Consider the following 15,195-nt stretch of genomic DNA (forward strand, 5'->3'; position numbering starts at 1 on the left):
CAGGGTGGTGTTAGGTCAAAGGTTGGACTCGATGATCTCAGAGGTCTTTTCCAACCAGACTGATTATGTGATTCTGTAAGCTGCCTTGTACTTTGCATTAAGCTGTAAACCTGGGGACATACAGCTCAGCACATAGGCCTGAATGCTTAGTCTCAAAAACGAAAGCAAACATGGTAACACCAAGGGATAGGAGGATCCTACTTGAGAAGTGTAGTTCAAGATTATCTAGTTGCTGTTTGTGTTGCTGTTGCTGTTTGTTGTGTTTGATTAGGTCAAGTTATGGCAAAAGGGACCAGGAGGAGGGAAGGACAAGGAGGAAATAAAACATTGACTAGTCAGAATACACCTTTGGAAAAGAAAACCCAGACTTCACCTGGGGGGAGAGGGGCACAGCTGGAGTATTAAAATTGCCTGTTACATGTCCTGCAAAGTTAAATGACAGTTGTTGGTAAGGCTCTGCAACAATCTGTAGCAGGATGCTCTGCCTGGAACGGGAAAACAATTTGCAAAGCTATCAGTGGTAAATGAAGAAGGGGTCATCATGCCGCTTTTGGTGTTGACTAATGCTGAATCCAGTCTGACTTCTTAACACCAGTTAAACATCCTGATAGCGAGATGAATATGTGATAAACCTAGTGAAGTATCCAGATAAAGGAATAAACAAGTGATACTACTGATAACATACCTAAAGCTGCTGAGCTGACACAGCTGGCCTGGAGACATATGACTGACAGTCAGTCACTTTATACTATAAAAGCCCAGTCCCAAATTTAACGGGCAGGGTCTTCTGACATACCCCTTCTTGGAGTGTATGTGTGGAGATTCCTGCCTTGGGGGGAGACACCCTTCAAGGTTACTCCTCGAGGCTGAGCAAAAGAGATTTGGTCATTGGTATGGGTTGAGTAACATCAATCTCTACTTAATAATTGGGTTTTGCTAGCTTTAATACAATTGCTTTAATATAATTGCTTCAATACTACTTCATAGTGCACTACAATAGTTGTTATAGCTCCTATAGTGTGTAGTAAATAATTCCAATTAAGATATTTTTGTCTGATTATTGTCATAATAAATGAGATATATATATATATAAATATATCTGGTTTGCCATTCCATGGGACACAGCTGTATAAAGGTTCAATTACACCTATATAATCCTTTACACTTAAACTGTTGACAAAGCCTGGGGCTAAGGCTGGATCCAGCCAGGCTGCTCTCAGAGGAGTTTATAAAGCAAGGGTGCCCTTTCTGCACCTCGTGACTCAACGGGAGGCCTTCTTAATAAACTTTTGTCTGAAGCTCCCATTCTGCCTGTGACAGGCTCACCAAATACTAAGATGGTAGATTTTTCTTGCACATGTGATTGTCAGATTCATCTTGGGCTCTGTAAGTCTCCATGAGTTAAACATTCCCCTGTGACGTGATGATCCCCTTCCATAATCCATTAGCACTCCTTCCCAACTATTTCTCTGATGCTGCTAGACAATGTATTCCTCTGAAATTATTTGATTAACACACTGCTTGACAGCTGTCTTCCAGTGGAAAGCAGCAAGTCTTGAACCTGCATCAAGACTGCTGTGCACCAGCTGTGACTAGCTCAGCTGTAACCTGAATTCTGGAAGCGCTTGATGCCATCCCAAGACAGGAATGTTATGTTCAGGATATAACGTCTCCAAGGGGACACTTAGATGTACAACCAAGTAGAAGAAAGGATCCAGAACTTAGACCAAAGGAGAGCACACTGCTAGAAACACAGACCTGGTTTTGTCAGTGAAAAGCTTTTGCAAGTGAACAGTATTATTACTTCACCTCTCTCTGTGGACCTTTACACATTATGCACCTACCAATAAGAGTGGAAATGGTTTGGTATACCACTTACATTCTTCATGTTCTAGTGAAAAGAGGATACACTCAGAAATTGCACCAAAGATTACCATTCTGTTACCCGGGCAAGCGTTCTCCTTCTCTGCAACACCAATATAATAAAATATATATATATTTCACAAAATGAAATGAGCAAAAAAAAACATGGAAGAGATACATAGTAGAAGAATTTGCAGTCCTAGGTAATCAGAGTATTTTCCTTCTACTCCTCTTCATTGAGAATGCCTGTTTTACATCAGCCTATTTCATGAGCATTTTGAGGAACATTCTTTTGCACATCCTAGAAAGCACATATTCACAAAAGAAACTTTCAAAAGCACATACAGCAAGTGAATATTAAAAGAGAAAGAAGAATGTGCAAGACATAATGTCTCCTTCACAAAAGAAATCTTACACTAAAATTTTAAGCAAGTTGCCTGGCCCTCAGATCAGCCCCCCCCGCCCCAGTTTAAGTCCTACCAATCAAATGTCAGAATGCACTAACTTCCTAAGGACAGCATCACCTTTTTAATGGGATCTTTCTTCCTGTGGAAGAAGGTAAGAGGTATGATTTGTAGCTACTAAATTAGTATTAGGGTAGTCACAGTCTTTTATCAGTGCCTCAATACAAGAGTCTTTCAAGTAACTTTACGTACCCACACTGCTTACAGCAGTCAAAACATGAAGCAAAGTCATTAAATGAGATGGCCTCTCTTTTCTCAAAAAAAAAAATAAAAAATAAATCTAAAGATGACTAGGAGAAAGACATTCATCTCAGTGGCTGCACAAAGGAAGACTAATGCAGAAATGGATTTATATTTTCGTTCTTAAACAAAATAAACATAGAAACAAAAGAGCACATACAAATAGCCGAAGACATACTACAGATGAGAAGGGCTTCCCCATCTTCTATGAGTCCTTTCCACGTAACAGCTAAGTCAAAAGCATAAGCCACTGGAAAATGGAACTTGATAGACAAATACATGATAGGATGAGGCAAGACTTGCTCAGTCTGTTAGGGACGAGTGATTTTCTGTGAGAGTAGTATAACCCACAGCTCAACAGTGATGTTTTGTAAACAATAAAATGAAGTGCTTCATTCTGTGCCTTGTGGTTGCCTACAGATCCTGCTTTCCTACCCTGCCAACAGGACATTTCAATAATTTGGAGAGCAGCACTTCTGAAGAGGCAGAGGTTCCTCTCCGCTGCTGACTAAATGTTTCTGAAGTCACTGCTAATAATTTCTGGATTTGCTGCTTCCCAATTCTAAAACCCTTTATGCAAAAGCCTGAAGAGGGAGCAATCCAAAGACACTACATGAAAAGAGCACTAGCTAAGGAATTCTGGAAGATATAATCTCCTTCATCCCTATCTAATGGAAAATAATTTACATAAAAAGAGAGCTGATGACCAGTAGCTCAGCTCACAATGCACTTACGGCTGACAGGGTCCATAACCCACCCTTTATTACCTTTACTGCCCGAGGCCTGGGATGACTCTAGCTGCCGTATGAAATTCAAGGGGAAAACCCACCCTGGCACTTTTTCCTGACATACGAATTTCCTGCCTGCTGGTGGGGATGGCCAAGTTCTCCAATACCTTGGGCCATTCCCTCTGCTGCCTGAAACAAGGGAAGCTGATGTACACATTTAAACATGTCATTCACTGAGGAAAAGGGCAATGATGCAATACAAACTATTACATTACACCAAGCGGGTCACAAGCTATCATGGAAGCTTAGGGTTTGTAGGTCAACTAGCTAGCATAACAGCAGTTTGTTCTCTCCGACCCCAATTTTGTTTTAGAGATCAAGGTTCTGTATATTCATTGAAAAAACAAGGTACTTCTTCGAAATGCTGCTAGTTCTGAGCTCCAGCCTCTTCATAGAGTCTCTGCTTCCAGGTGTCCAGTCCGCTCCTCCAGCAGCACTCAACCAAACACCATTAGGTTGGTTCTGGGCAGCACACAGGCAAACAAGTCCGCAGTAACAGTGTTCAGATAATGTAATAGCTTTCATTATAGTAAGAATCCTCCTCAGACTCCTCACTGTCACAACTGCTTATTGACAAGATGGAGTAGGTGGAGGAAGTGACATTGTTGTCATTGTCTGTGGCTGGTTTCACCATCACATTCTGTTTCTCTGCATTCAAAACACACAGATACAAAAGTTAGCTGTGACTGCAGTACCCACAAGTGTTAATTACCAGTTGTCTGAAACTATATTATAGCCTCTCACTGAAGATTGATATATGTCTTTCAAGCTGCAGGGCATGGGCCTTTTTCTTTTCAGTTTTCAGTATTAAAAGAACAAAGAGTTGGGAGTTTTTTGTTTATTTGTTTTCTTAAGTGTTCTCTCTGTCTTTTCCTGTTAAGATAACAGAGATGAGGAGGAGATATTCTCCATCCCTTCACAGGCACACAACTGGCAATGGAAATGGCCAACAACTATTACAGTGCCTTGGCTAACTATTACAGGTAAGAAAGAAGAAGGAACAAAACATGGTAAGAAGCTCTCACACAAATAATAGTTGCTCAGGACACTTACAGGCCCATCAAAACCTTCATACATTTAAGACTGCAAGCTGTCCTTCTGGTGCCCATTCTACTAAGGCTCTTGGAAAAGTTTCTTGGGAAGCTCTGACAGCTTCTCAAGTGCCACTTTCATCATTATTCTTCTTTCAGTGGGTTTATTTCTTAGGAATTAATTTCAAATAGACACATGGTTATCCTCATGTCAATCAAAATGTTTCCATCACTGAATAAAAAGATGGCAGAGAAACCATTTAACCTTCCTCCTGAAGTGTGTCACGGTTAAGTTAAATGATTTCCTTACAGATAGTCATTTATGAAGGTAGACTATGAACTTATTTCCTTTTTTTTCAACCAAGGATGAAGACCATTGGTTTAGCATGCAGAGGGCTCCAATGAAGGCACCACTGCAGCCAGTCCTCATTAGCTACCTGATGAGACACTTCAGGAGCTATGGCGTACTCTGCCTACATGCACATATGTCAGTTCTGCAGAGGTGAAAGCAATTCATGAAGCTGAGCCAGGCACTCTCTGAGCAGTGCAGCATTTCCTGAGGGAATCGGGCTGAGATGGTTACATAGGTTCTAATTTCAGGCTTGAACTAGCACTGCTTAGTGATGTCATTCCATGTCACCATGGAGCACCTGAAACATTTCAAAAGCACCTTTCTTTCATTAGGTAAAAGGCTTGACAGACTGCGAAATGAAGGATCATGCACTGACCTCTACGAAGCGAAATGAAGACAATTACTTAAGGGAACAGAGCAACAGAAATTTGTTAAACAGCAGCAGGAAAAGATGTCTGCATTTTAGCACCTAGATACCAGTGTCAAGTGCTCTAGAAACAAACCTGGAAGAAGGAAGCAAGAGTAGGAATAGCCCACACCAGAATTTTTCTTAAAGCTATCTACACCATGCACTGTCTTTTAGCTACAACTAGGCAAGATGTTATGTCTTTAGGCCACAGTGACTTTAATTCCACAAAAATAAACATGGCAGAGCAACTGCCAGTTCAGCCATACACTTACATGATATACCAATGTCCCTTTCAGAGATTTCCTATATAAATCTAGCACATGGAAGAGAATTCAGAGCTTCTTATCTGGCACTGCCCTGTTGAGTTTTTGAAATTGTGTACTCAACAGTTTAATTAGAAGTGCCTGGCAATTATTCAAGGACCATTCTATATAGTTTTGTTTTTATTTAGTGATCTCTTTGAAACAGCGTAACCTTTAGCATGATTAAATTAAGATACCCTGCTAGACTGTGCAATTCATACTTAAGACTTTTTCCAAACTTTTTATTAATTTTATTTTACTGTGCAGTAAAGCTAGTTACTCGAGAGATCTCAGGATTACTTTTCTAGTGTTTCTGCTGCAGTCCCCGAGCATCTTCTTGGTATATAGGTGCCAAAGAAAGTTGTACAAAATAGATGGAATAAAAGATTGTACTGATCATGCCACATCCACCCACCTCTCACCTTTCCGCTTTCTGATAAGGGTCAGGCGATGCTCTTTCATTTCCACATCCAGTTTTTCTACCATCCTGTCAATGCAGTTATCCAGCACAAGAGAGCGTGTCTTTGATTTGATCTCCTGCCTGCAGATGGGGCACTCCACTTTACGTTTCGTCCACTCATCGATACAGTAGGAGCAGAAGCTGTGTGCACAGTTCAGAGTGACAGCCTGTGGAATTCAATCAAATGACACTGGTCACAGCATGCCCATACAGGCATTGTAAAGAAAAAACATACTGAAGACAGAGAAATATTAGATGGACACTTCCTATAAGGAAAGAGAGGGGAGAGCCTAAAGCCCCTTTTCTTTAGCTTTAAAGGGGTTACACACACAAACTTTCCCATGCCAGAGGGCAGGCCAGTTTTACAAGCAAGTTAATGGAGTCACTGTAAGTCACAGCAAGGCAGAAACAGACAAAATGAATTAATTCTAAGTTTCCCTAATATGAAAAGGATAAATTATGAAAAAGCTCAGATACTGCAGATTAGTATTTTAAATTACTGAGAAACCAGAAATTAAAATTTGAGCTAGCTCTTAAGCCGTTATAGCAAGACTAAAACATCAGTTTTCCCCATAGTAGAAATTAATGTAATGCAACTGAAGGTCCAGCAAAACATGAACAAAACTAACAGTCAGACATATCCTATCAAATCTAGAATCAAATAAAAATAGGCCAATTTCTCAAAGAAAGTGTTTATCTGAACAATATAAACGGTTCAGGATTTGATTGATCTAACCTCTCCATATATCTAAACCTGAAACAGTCCAAATCCAGCCAACTTAAAGCAAGGTCCACTACAAAATGATTCCTCCCCAAGACGGCCATCAGCAGCGACTCAGAGCACCAGTTCAAAAACCTGCACAAGTGCTCCGAGCTTATATGCATCTTAGGATTAAGCATGTCTATGCAGGTGGAGACAATAAAGTTGAATTTTCTGTCCAGAAGAGTCAGGGCAAACAGAATGGATTTCTGGATCAACCCTTTCCCATAACAACGCACTGCAGGTCTGTTGGGACTGTTAAACTAGTGAAGTAAAGAAACAGGCTTAACTATTGCTTTAACAGAACTAGGAAAAGCTACTCAAGTCTCTTCTTTACTGGCAAACCCATACGGGTTTACACATACCTCAATAAAGTGCTCAGAACAGATTGTGCATTGCAACTCATTCTCCAACACATCATTCATCTGATTCAGCACCTCTTCTTTTTGGGCTCTCACCTTTTCCTTCTCCTCCTAGTGGAATAGTACATACAGTCATGTGTCAACAAAGAACAAGATTTTACTCAATATAACATTGGCAGGAAGCACGTGTGCAGGAGAAGGTAGTACAAATAGAAAATCATACTGCAAGTCTCCACATGTCAAGTCTGTGCCTATTATAATACCCAGCTATGTAACTTCCCTCCTCTTTGTAGTCACAGCAGTATTGAGAATATTCCCATGCACTGCAGAGAACTTAGATGGAAGAACAGCAGCCGCTACCAAAATTCCCTTCAGCCCTAAGAAACTACCAGCTGGATCACTTTTTCAGAATCTTTTCCAGCCCATTCCTGGCATGAGTTTAGCTTAAGTCAACAGTTCTTTTGATGTGTGATATAAAAAGCATAACACCCAACAGACAAAACACCTCAAATGTTAAAAAAATGAAGCGTAAAAGTTTAAAACATTTACTTGCATTTAACAGCCCAATAATCTTTTTTTGTTGTTTGGTGTTAAATTAGGCTGATTAGGCTAGGTACCTGCTTTATCTTCTAAAAATAACAGAGAAATTCTTCCAGTTGAAGCTATACTTGAAACAGCAGCAGAGTTCCAAAGACAACATAAAAAAAAACGAAAGCAAACTGCCAGAGGTAGATATTATGATAATTTCCAAGAGTAAGACACAGAACGAATCTCCTTAATTATTTCCCACTCACCACCTTGTGTCATGAGCAGGAAGAAATATGGCTTATCTCATTCATTATTCAAATTCCATGTTGCTTTAGTCTTACACTCCTTTATACAACTGCTGTCACACTACAGTTTTACTTATATGCACTTTAACTGAAAATGAAACACCTCACTTTTCAAACATCTCTGGGTGTTTTTCTGTTGGTGTTGGTCTGTTTTTTTGTTTTTAAGGAAAGAGTAGAATAGGCCCATTTCTCCTGCACAATGCGCAGTTCTGCTGCTCTTGGCTTTCTTTATGACTGAGAAAGATCTAGTAACAACTGTTCAACAGTAGTTTATGAACAGGGCAAGGTGCATCCTTGCCCAGTCCTGGAACCAGAGTCAGCTGCCACCTCAAAACACAGAAATTTTTGCACTATGGGAGGCCAGGCAGAACTAAGACAAATGTAAAATAAACTATTTTCTCTGCTGCAGCATATCGTTTTCCACTTATGAATAAAACTGAGAATTCACTTATTCCTTACCTTTGTTTCTTCCAGTTCTTTATTCTTGGCTCGAATTATCTCCTCAAAGTCTTTTTTGCTACGGCTCAGCTCTTCCATCAAAGCATGATGCTGTAACAATACCATCCCAGAAGTTCTGAGTGGCCTTATAAACTATCCTATTAAATATATACATGGTCATAGTCATAAGTTTCAGCATACTCATTTCTCCTAATCTCCTCCTAAAAGAGCAATATTGCCATTGCCAAACTCATATGTATATATGAGTTGAGCAGTTTATCCTTAGCTTAAAACTGGAATGTACTGACAGTTATTTATGACCTTCCCAGTGTCGCTGCACTTTGCATTCCCTCTCCCAAGTACTCTTTCATTTCAGTTAGGTTTTACAGTCTGTTAGACACCAGATCAGCGATTATTTGGTCCAAACCACCTTGTGGGGAGTGTGTGTGCGTGGAGGGGGAAGGGATGGGTCAAACTTCACAGAGGTGAGGTGGATCTGTATCCCTGATGGCAGGCCCCTGGACCCCACATGGGAAAGCCCCAGAGTAGCTGTCAGCCACAAACAGCCTGGGAAAACTATAACACACCACACCTCTTGGAGCCCCTAAACCAGGCTCAGACTGGCAGAGACAGTGAGAACACTGCCCCTCACTCGAGGCTGGAACCCCAGAGTGGCTGGTGAGTCAGAGATGCTGCCTGGAGGGGTTGGCCATAGGGACTAGAGTAGATAAACCATGTGTTTGCCTCGTGTCATGGCCCTGCCACTTGGACGTGTGAGAGCTGGTCTTCCAAAAGGTTCCAGTGGTAGCTATATAATGTCTCTCCTTCTTCCTCCTTTTCTCCTTTTGCTCTCTCTGCTTCTCTTTCTTTGCTCCTTTCTTGATGTTTTGGGTGGCTTGGAGCTGGAGGGATTGGATCTTAAGTGTTGTGGATTAACAGTATATGCTGAGTCAGTATTGTGGTGGAACATTTTTGTGTAGCTTGTGTGGTGTGCTTCTGAACTTCAGCCAAGTTCCCTTATTTGCTCCCCTAAATTAATAAAGAAATCCCTTTGGAACAAGACCGTGACTTATTCTCTTCACGCTATCTCAAAGTATTAAAGAACACTGTATCTATATATTAAACTCCTAGCTAAGCCCAGGAGCTGGCAGCTCCTGGGGCTGGAGTCTTACACAGTCAGCTAAGGCAAAGTTCTCATCTTCTACTAAGAGGCCACAGCAGCAAGAAAGATTTAAACATTCGAGTCAAAAAGTTAGACCAAACCTGGACTCATAACCACTTGCCTCTTGCAGGACCTGGGCCAGCTGCTCCTTCAGATTCTCTTCCCCATGTTGCCACTTTTCTCCCTAGGTGGGGTAAGAAGTGAGACAAAAAAAAAAAAAGACTTGAAGAAAGCAAGAAACAGAAAATTACTATTCTGCACCCTCGCTTTAGAGGATATGCTTAAAGAAAGAACACTGGTTTTCAAAAAACTCTGACATGTCCCACTCTAGTGTACCACAGAAATTAGAGCTATCATTTACTGTGAAGAATTAAAATGGATATATCATTTGCAATTACATTTTTGGAACACCTCCACAGTATTCTAGCTCTTAAAGGCACCAGCATGTTCATAGAAGCAAAGAGGTCAGCAACAGCTTAAAAGCTGCAACTCTTATCTTTGAGCACATCCAAAGAGGTCAAACATACCTAAAGCTGAACTTCACACTGTGCCTAAGGACAGAACTCCAGACTTTCTGTACTTCTGATACTGGTATCTTGCCTTTAGCAGCAGACTTTAGAGGAAGTAACTGATAAATTATTAAACTCGCTCCAAGATGAATCCTTACTTTTTTTAAACTATTTTTGAGAAGTCTCAAGTTTGAGCAGTTTCAGTTTGTTATCTAAAAGGCTATTTATCAGCATACATGTACTGCTTGAAGATACGGATTGCAAGAAAGGTTTCTTTGAAAGCAGGAAAATAAAAAATCTCCATCCCTCCAAGGATTAAGGTATGCAATAATTAATTGCTTGGAAAGAGAGTGGATTTGCCATGCAAACTGGACATTATTTCAGCCATATACCAAGAGAAATTCACACTCAAAGTAAATACTTTTCAACTTGTCCTCTCTGTAACCACAGGAGATCCCGCAGAGACTTTTCAGTTTTTATTAAAAAGCAAGCTTCTTTACCAACTGAAATGCTTTACTTTCCACCTTTTTCCTAATTCCCCATACAGCCAAATCTCTTCCATCTCTGCACTTTCTTTTGGTACAACTTAAGTACATCCATGAAAATTTAACAGGGGTAATTCACACAAACACTATTTGCGTTACTCTATAGTTTCAGAGCTATTTTGGATTCCATAAAAATGAAGACAGGCAAAAATGATTACCACCATTATACCTCTAGCTTCTGCTGCTCTTTACAAAATGTCCTCTCCAGCTCTTCCACCTGCTGCTGCTGATGTTCTTGTTCCATGCACAGCTGGTCCTGCAACTCCTGCAGCTCCTGCTCCATTACCAGGATCTCCTTCTGAGCACACTTTCTACGCCTCTGCTTCACATTCAGAACTGCTGTCTGCTTCTCCTGCACTTTGACCTTTAATTTCATTACATCTACGAGAGTTTTCCTCAGCATTTTCAAGCCAGTCCATGACTCTGTAAGACCAGAGCCTTTCTGGTCCTTATGGGGGACAGACACAGCTTTCTCGGAGTGAAAAGGGCTAGTATGCACTGGACCGCTATCCCCCTCACTTGGTCCAGGAGCAGGCAGTTTGATATCCATCTTCTCTGTTAGCCGTTTGGCCTCTTCTACCCGTTCCCATGATTTATCCAAAGGTTCATTGTCACAGGACACTCTGTCTCTTTTGCATCTGGAGTTCGAAGGGCCTTCTGATCCAGATGTCTCTAATTCCTCCGAACTAAATTTACGTTTAGTTCTTGAACTCTTAGCTTTCCCCAGGTCACTTCTTTGGGCTAAAAAGGGCCTAATTTTCTCCCATTCCTCTTTAATTACTTCATACTCATATTCAGCAGTCTCTCTGTTTTCCAAAGGCACTCCCAACTGGATACGGTCTCCTTCAGCAATAGGATAGACTTTTGATGGATCCAGGCGCTGCTTGTTAAGCCAGACTCCATTTAGACTCTGCCAAGAAACACAGAATCAGCAAAATTTAATATGTAGTTACAAACTCCTCTCCAGGTTATTTCTGGCAACTGTAAACATATCCAACCTCTTCAGTGCTCCAATAAGAATAAGGCACCTCTTTAAATAAACCTTACAATATCCAAGTTATTGGCTGGGTGTTCTGTTTATTATTTGCTACATTGCATGATTTACTGTGCCTTATTCTTGCAATATAGATTTAGTGTACAAGCACTAAGAACAACATTTTAACATGCACGCTAGTGCAGAAGAAAAAGAAGGAAGTCTGAAGGGAAAAAACAGCACAAAAGCTTGTTGGACATTTTTCTTCTACCAGTGCTGTTTTAAAGCAAATTACTGATTTTACAGTTTTCAGTCCAAATGAGAATGCGGCAAGATCACAGTTCAAAAAACAGATCACTGAAGTCAAAGAGAGCCCTGAGTGATGACTCTCAACATTTTATTCTAATTAGCTGAGAAGGACTTCCAGGAGAAACTTGTTTGAACATGAAGCATGTCTTTTCTAACAACAGATTCTTATTGCAGTTGATAATAATTAAAGCACCTGTGTCACTACAATAAGGAGTTCCAGCTTATTCTTTCATTTGCACTACAAGAACACTATCCTTTTGAAAGGATAAAATCCTACGCCAAAATTCATAGGATTTTTTTAATAGAAAGCAACACAAAACAGGTTCACAGACTGCAAAGTGCCCTTGGCAAGGCCACAATGGTCTGAAAAATGCTAAACCAAAAGGTGAATCTACATACAGAAAGTAGTACCATTTGCATCCAAATTGCAGCAGACTGAATCTTCCTGAAGGGAGTGCACAACAGGCAAGACACATTCCCATGAACCTTCTATCACACTTACATTACACTATATCATGGCCCATACATTGCTTGATCCCAACAAGGCATTCTTTTCAATCAATCTCAAGAGCACAAGGTCTTCAATAAGTCTCTGTACCTTGTTATCCTTGACAGTCCACTGCCCTTCTGCATTCTGCTGGAAAATACAGTGCTTACGAGAGATCATCAAGGGACAGGTTTTTGACACCAGCTGGTACGTGATATCTAATCCTCGGCCTATAGTCACCTAAAAATAAAGTAGTTTAGTAACTGCAATCATTAACATGGTAAATTCAGTTTATGTCATTTAAATTTAAGTACAGCAAAACTCTAGCATCTTATAGGTATTTCCAAAGAGCCTGGCATAACATGATGGGGGGTTTTTTGCATTTAAATTCAAGAGTACATAGAAAATGGAAACCTACAAATTTTGAAGTATTATCTTTCTCTCCCATTGAGGAAAATTTGATTTCTCTGAGGCACATTACAGCCTCATGGACTTCACGGTTTCATGGACATCTTCCTTCAGCAGCAAAGCTGCTCAAAGCCACTCTCAATCCATCCGTGTTCCAGTATAGTCATTACCTAACTAAACACCATTTCTCCAAACCAGCACTATTGTTTGTGGGTCTGAATATTATTTCTTACCCTCTTCTTTTGGTGGCTGCATCTGTTCAACTGTCTGTGAACAAGAAAGCTGCAGGAAAAATAGCCCAGAAAACTGCCACAAAAAAGTGTACACACAACATTGCCCTAAATGTTTACTTTTGTAAATCATACCATCAATCTTATGGCTCAGAATCTAAGCTACATGCAGCTCATAACCAGTAGTGAAAGTGATCTAAATAATGTAATTACACTCTAGTAGTATCTTCTGGAAGAAGGGACACAATTTAATTGTAACATTTCACAGTATCTTATTAAATCCCATCTAATTGCAGATTGCCATTTAAAGCACGTCTCTGCTCTACCTCCCTCCACTGCCTCTTCTGCACACTTTTCTTATTCATCTGTGCATTGCACATTACCTGAGCAGGTCTCACCTTGAGTTTAAAGCCAGAACTCAGACTCCGATGTCATAACTAAATGCAAGGAAGCAAACTAAGATGACTAAAGCAAACTTAACCGCATTGTTCCCGTCTTCTTAAATACTTCATATACATTAAGGTTCTGTCAATATGGATTGCATCTTCAAGAGATACAGAAACTCAGGTGGATAAAGAGTCCCCACTTCATGTGGACTCAAACATAAAATCAGCTTTGCACTTGTCCCTGCAGCAGCAAGAGAAGTGCCTAAGCCACCTGAATGATTCTTATGGCCCAGGCACACCCATCTGCAAGGCCTCACACACAAATATGAGCGAGACCAAGTGGGGCCAGCCACAAAACTTCCCCTTGGTCAAGTTCATTTAGCAAACAGGGGTCCAAGACATGTTACCACTTGCCTGCCAGAGTTCAGTGCTGTCCACAGCAGTACCAGCACACCACAGCACATCCCCATGCCTTGGCACTGAAGTGGTCACAGCACCAAGCCTGACAGAGTTCAAGAAGCATCCGGACAATGCTCTCAGGCATATGGTGTGATTTTTGGGGCTGTCCTGTGCAGGGCCAGGAGTTGGACTTAATGATTCTCATGGATCCTTTCCAACTCATGATATTCTAATATTCTGATTTAAATCCCAGTAAAACTGGTTTGTGCTCTGTGGCCTGGCACACCTGTAGCACCAGGATGCTGTCAGCCGTCTTGCTGCCTGTGAGAAGTGCCATGCAGACAACTGGAGCAACAACATCCCGAATGGCATTCTCTGCACAATTAGTGGAGCTCTGGCTGCAAGTTCTGCAGATGTATGAGCTCCAGTCCTTCACTAAGCATACTTGCACACCTCAGGGCTTCAAATCCACGATGGGAGAGTAAGAAAACTATACATTTGCTTAAAGACTTGAGTAGTACTGAAAAGTGAGTTTGAAGGGGCACCTTCTGCAGTGCGTTAACACAAAGGAGTTGGCTACAGCATCATCCACACCACCTAACTACTCACCTGGTTTTGACCACCAGAACAGCAACTCCTCCTACATTGCCTCAACCTCACCACACATCTTTGCCTGCTGAGTTTAAGGGAAAGAATACAAGGGCCCGTTTGGCCTTTTCAAATAAAATCACGATTCCTGCACCGCACCAAAACACAACCAAAACATATTTAAAACGTGACCTCGTTTACACCTGAACACCTTAAACCACACAAGCGCAGTGCCTTATTTAACCTCGCCAAAACACCGGCTTGTTAATTAGGCTATGGGCTCCCTCCCCCATCCGCACTTAGGTTACTGTCACACAAACAACTCCTATCTAAATACGACTTAAGACTTTTAAAGATAATAACAACCTAAGACTCGACTGCAGCGCCCGGACCCGCCCTGCGCTCCCTCCGCGTCACCGGGGCTGCAACGCGCCCGCCCGGGCCGCCCCGCGGGGAGGCCGGGGCAGCGCTGGGGCGCACGGGGGGCCCCTCCGAACGGCCACGAGCGGCGGCTGCTCGTTAAACGGGGCTTCCTCCTCCTGGGAAGCGCCATAAGGAACAACGAAGCTCCCGAAACAAAGCTCTCCGAGGGCCGCTCGCCCGCTGCCCAGGGCGGAGCCGGCCGCGGCAGAGCTCAGCCTAAGCGGGGCCGGCACTGGCTGCCGGCACTGGGGGCCGGCTCCGAGGGCCGCGCCTCGGCCACCCCCCGCCCCCTCCAAGGGGCCCGCGGGGAAACCAGCCCAGCCCGGCCCGGCTCACCTGCGTGCCGGCCTCCAGCAGGAGCCAGTCGCAGCTGGCCCCGACTCGGCGGAGGCACCAGGCCAGGCGCGGCACCCCGCGCACGGCCATGGCTGCCCCCGGAGGGATGGCTGCCCCCGGAGGGATGGCTGCGGCGGC

At 42.2% G+C, this 15,195-nt stretch overlaps 1 protein-coding gene and 1 long non-coding RNA gene across 2 annotated transcripts; one reads left to right on the plus strand and one right to left on the minus strand.

Moving 5' to 3' along the window:
* Positions 1-1,918: 1,918 nt before the first annotated feature.
* On the minus strand, positions 1,919-15,179 carry RNF8 (ring finger protein 8). Its single transcript, XM_064651060.1, has 8 exons — positions 15,058-15,179; positions 12,399-12,517; positions 10,688-11,428; positions 9,586-9,648; positions 8,324-8,413; positions 7,035-7,142; positions 5,872-6,076; positions 1,919-4,003 (listed from the first exon to the last, which is right to left on the minus strand). The coding sequence occupies exons 2-8, from the start codon at positions 12,465-12,467 to the stop codon at positions 3,858-3,860; spliced, it is 1,422 nt and encodes a 473-aa protein (XP_064507130.1). The 5' UTR covers positions 12,468-12,517; positions 15,058-15,179; the 3' UTR covers positions 1,919-3,857.
* LOC135412369 (uncharacterized) lies at positions 4,000-7,143 on the plus strand. The gene is made up of 2 exons (XR_010429617.1): positions 4,000-4,338; positions 5,071-7,143. It is a non-coding gene; the product is annotated as an uncharacterized LOC135412369 (long non-coding RNA).
* Positions 15,180-15,195: the final 16 nt, after the last annotated feature.

Source organism: Pseudopipra pipra, chromosome 3, assembly GCF_036250125.1.
Source record: "Pseudopipra pipra isolate bDixPip1 chromosome 3, bDixPip1.hap1, whole genome shotgun sequence".
Lineage (NCBI taxonomy): Eukaryota > Metazoa > Chordata > Aves > Passeriformes > Pipridae > Pseudopipra > Pseudopipra pipra.

Excerpts from the sequence above, each read along its gene's own strand:
- RNF8 (XM_064651060.1), bottom strand. The coding sequence starts at position 12,467 with ATGATCTCTCGTAAGCACTGTATTTTCCAGCAGAATGCAGAAGGGCAG. Across the intron at positions 8,414-9,585 it reads TGGCCCAGGTCCTGCAAGAG|CATCATGCTTTGATGGAAGA; the intron begins GCAAGTGGTTAT and ends GTATTGTTACAG. Across the intron at positions 4,004-5,871 it reads CCTTATCAGAAAGCGGAAAG|AGAAACAGAATGTGATGGTG; the intron begins GTGAGAGGTGGG and ends TTTTGAATGCAG.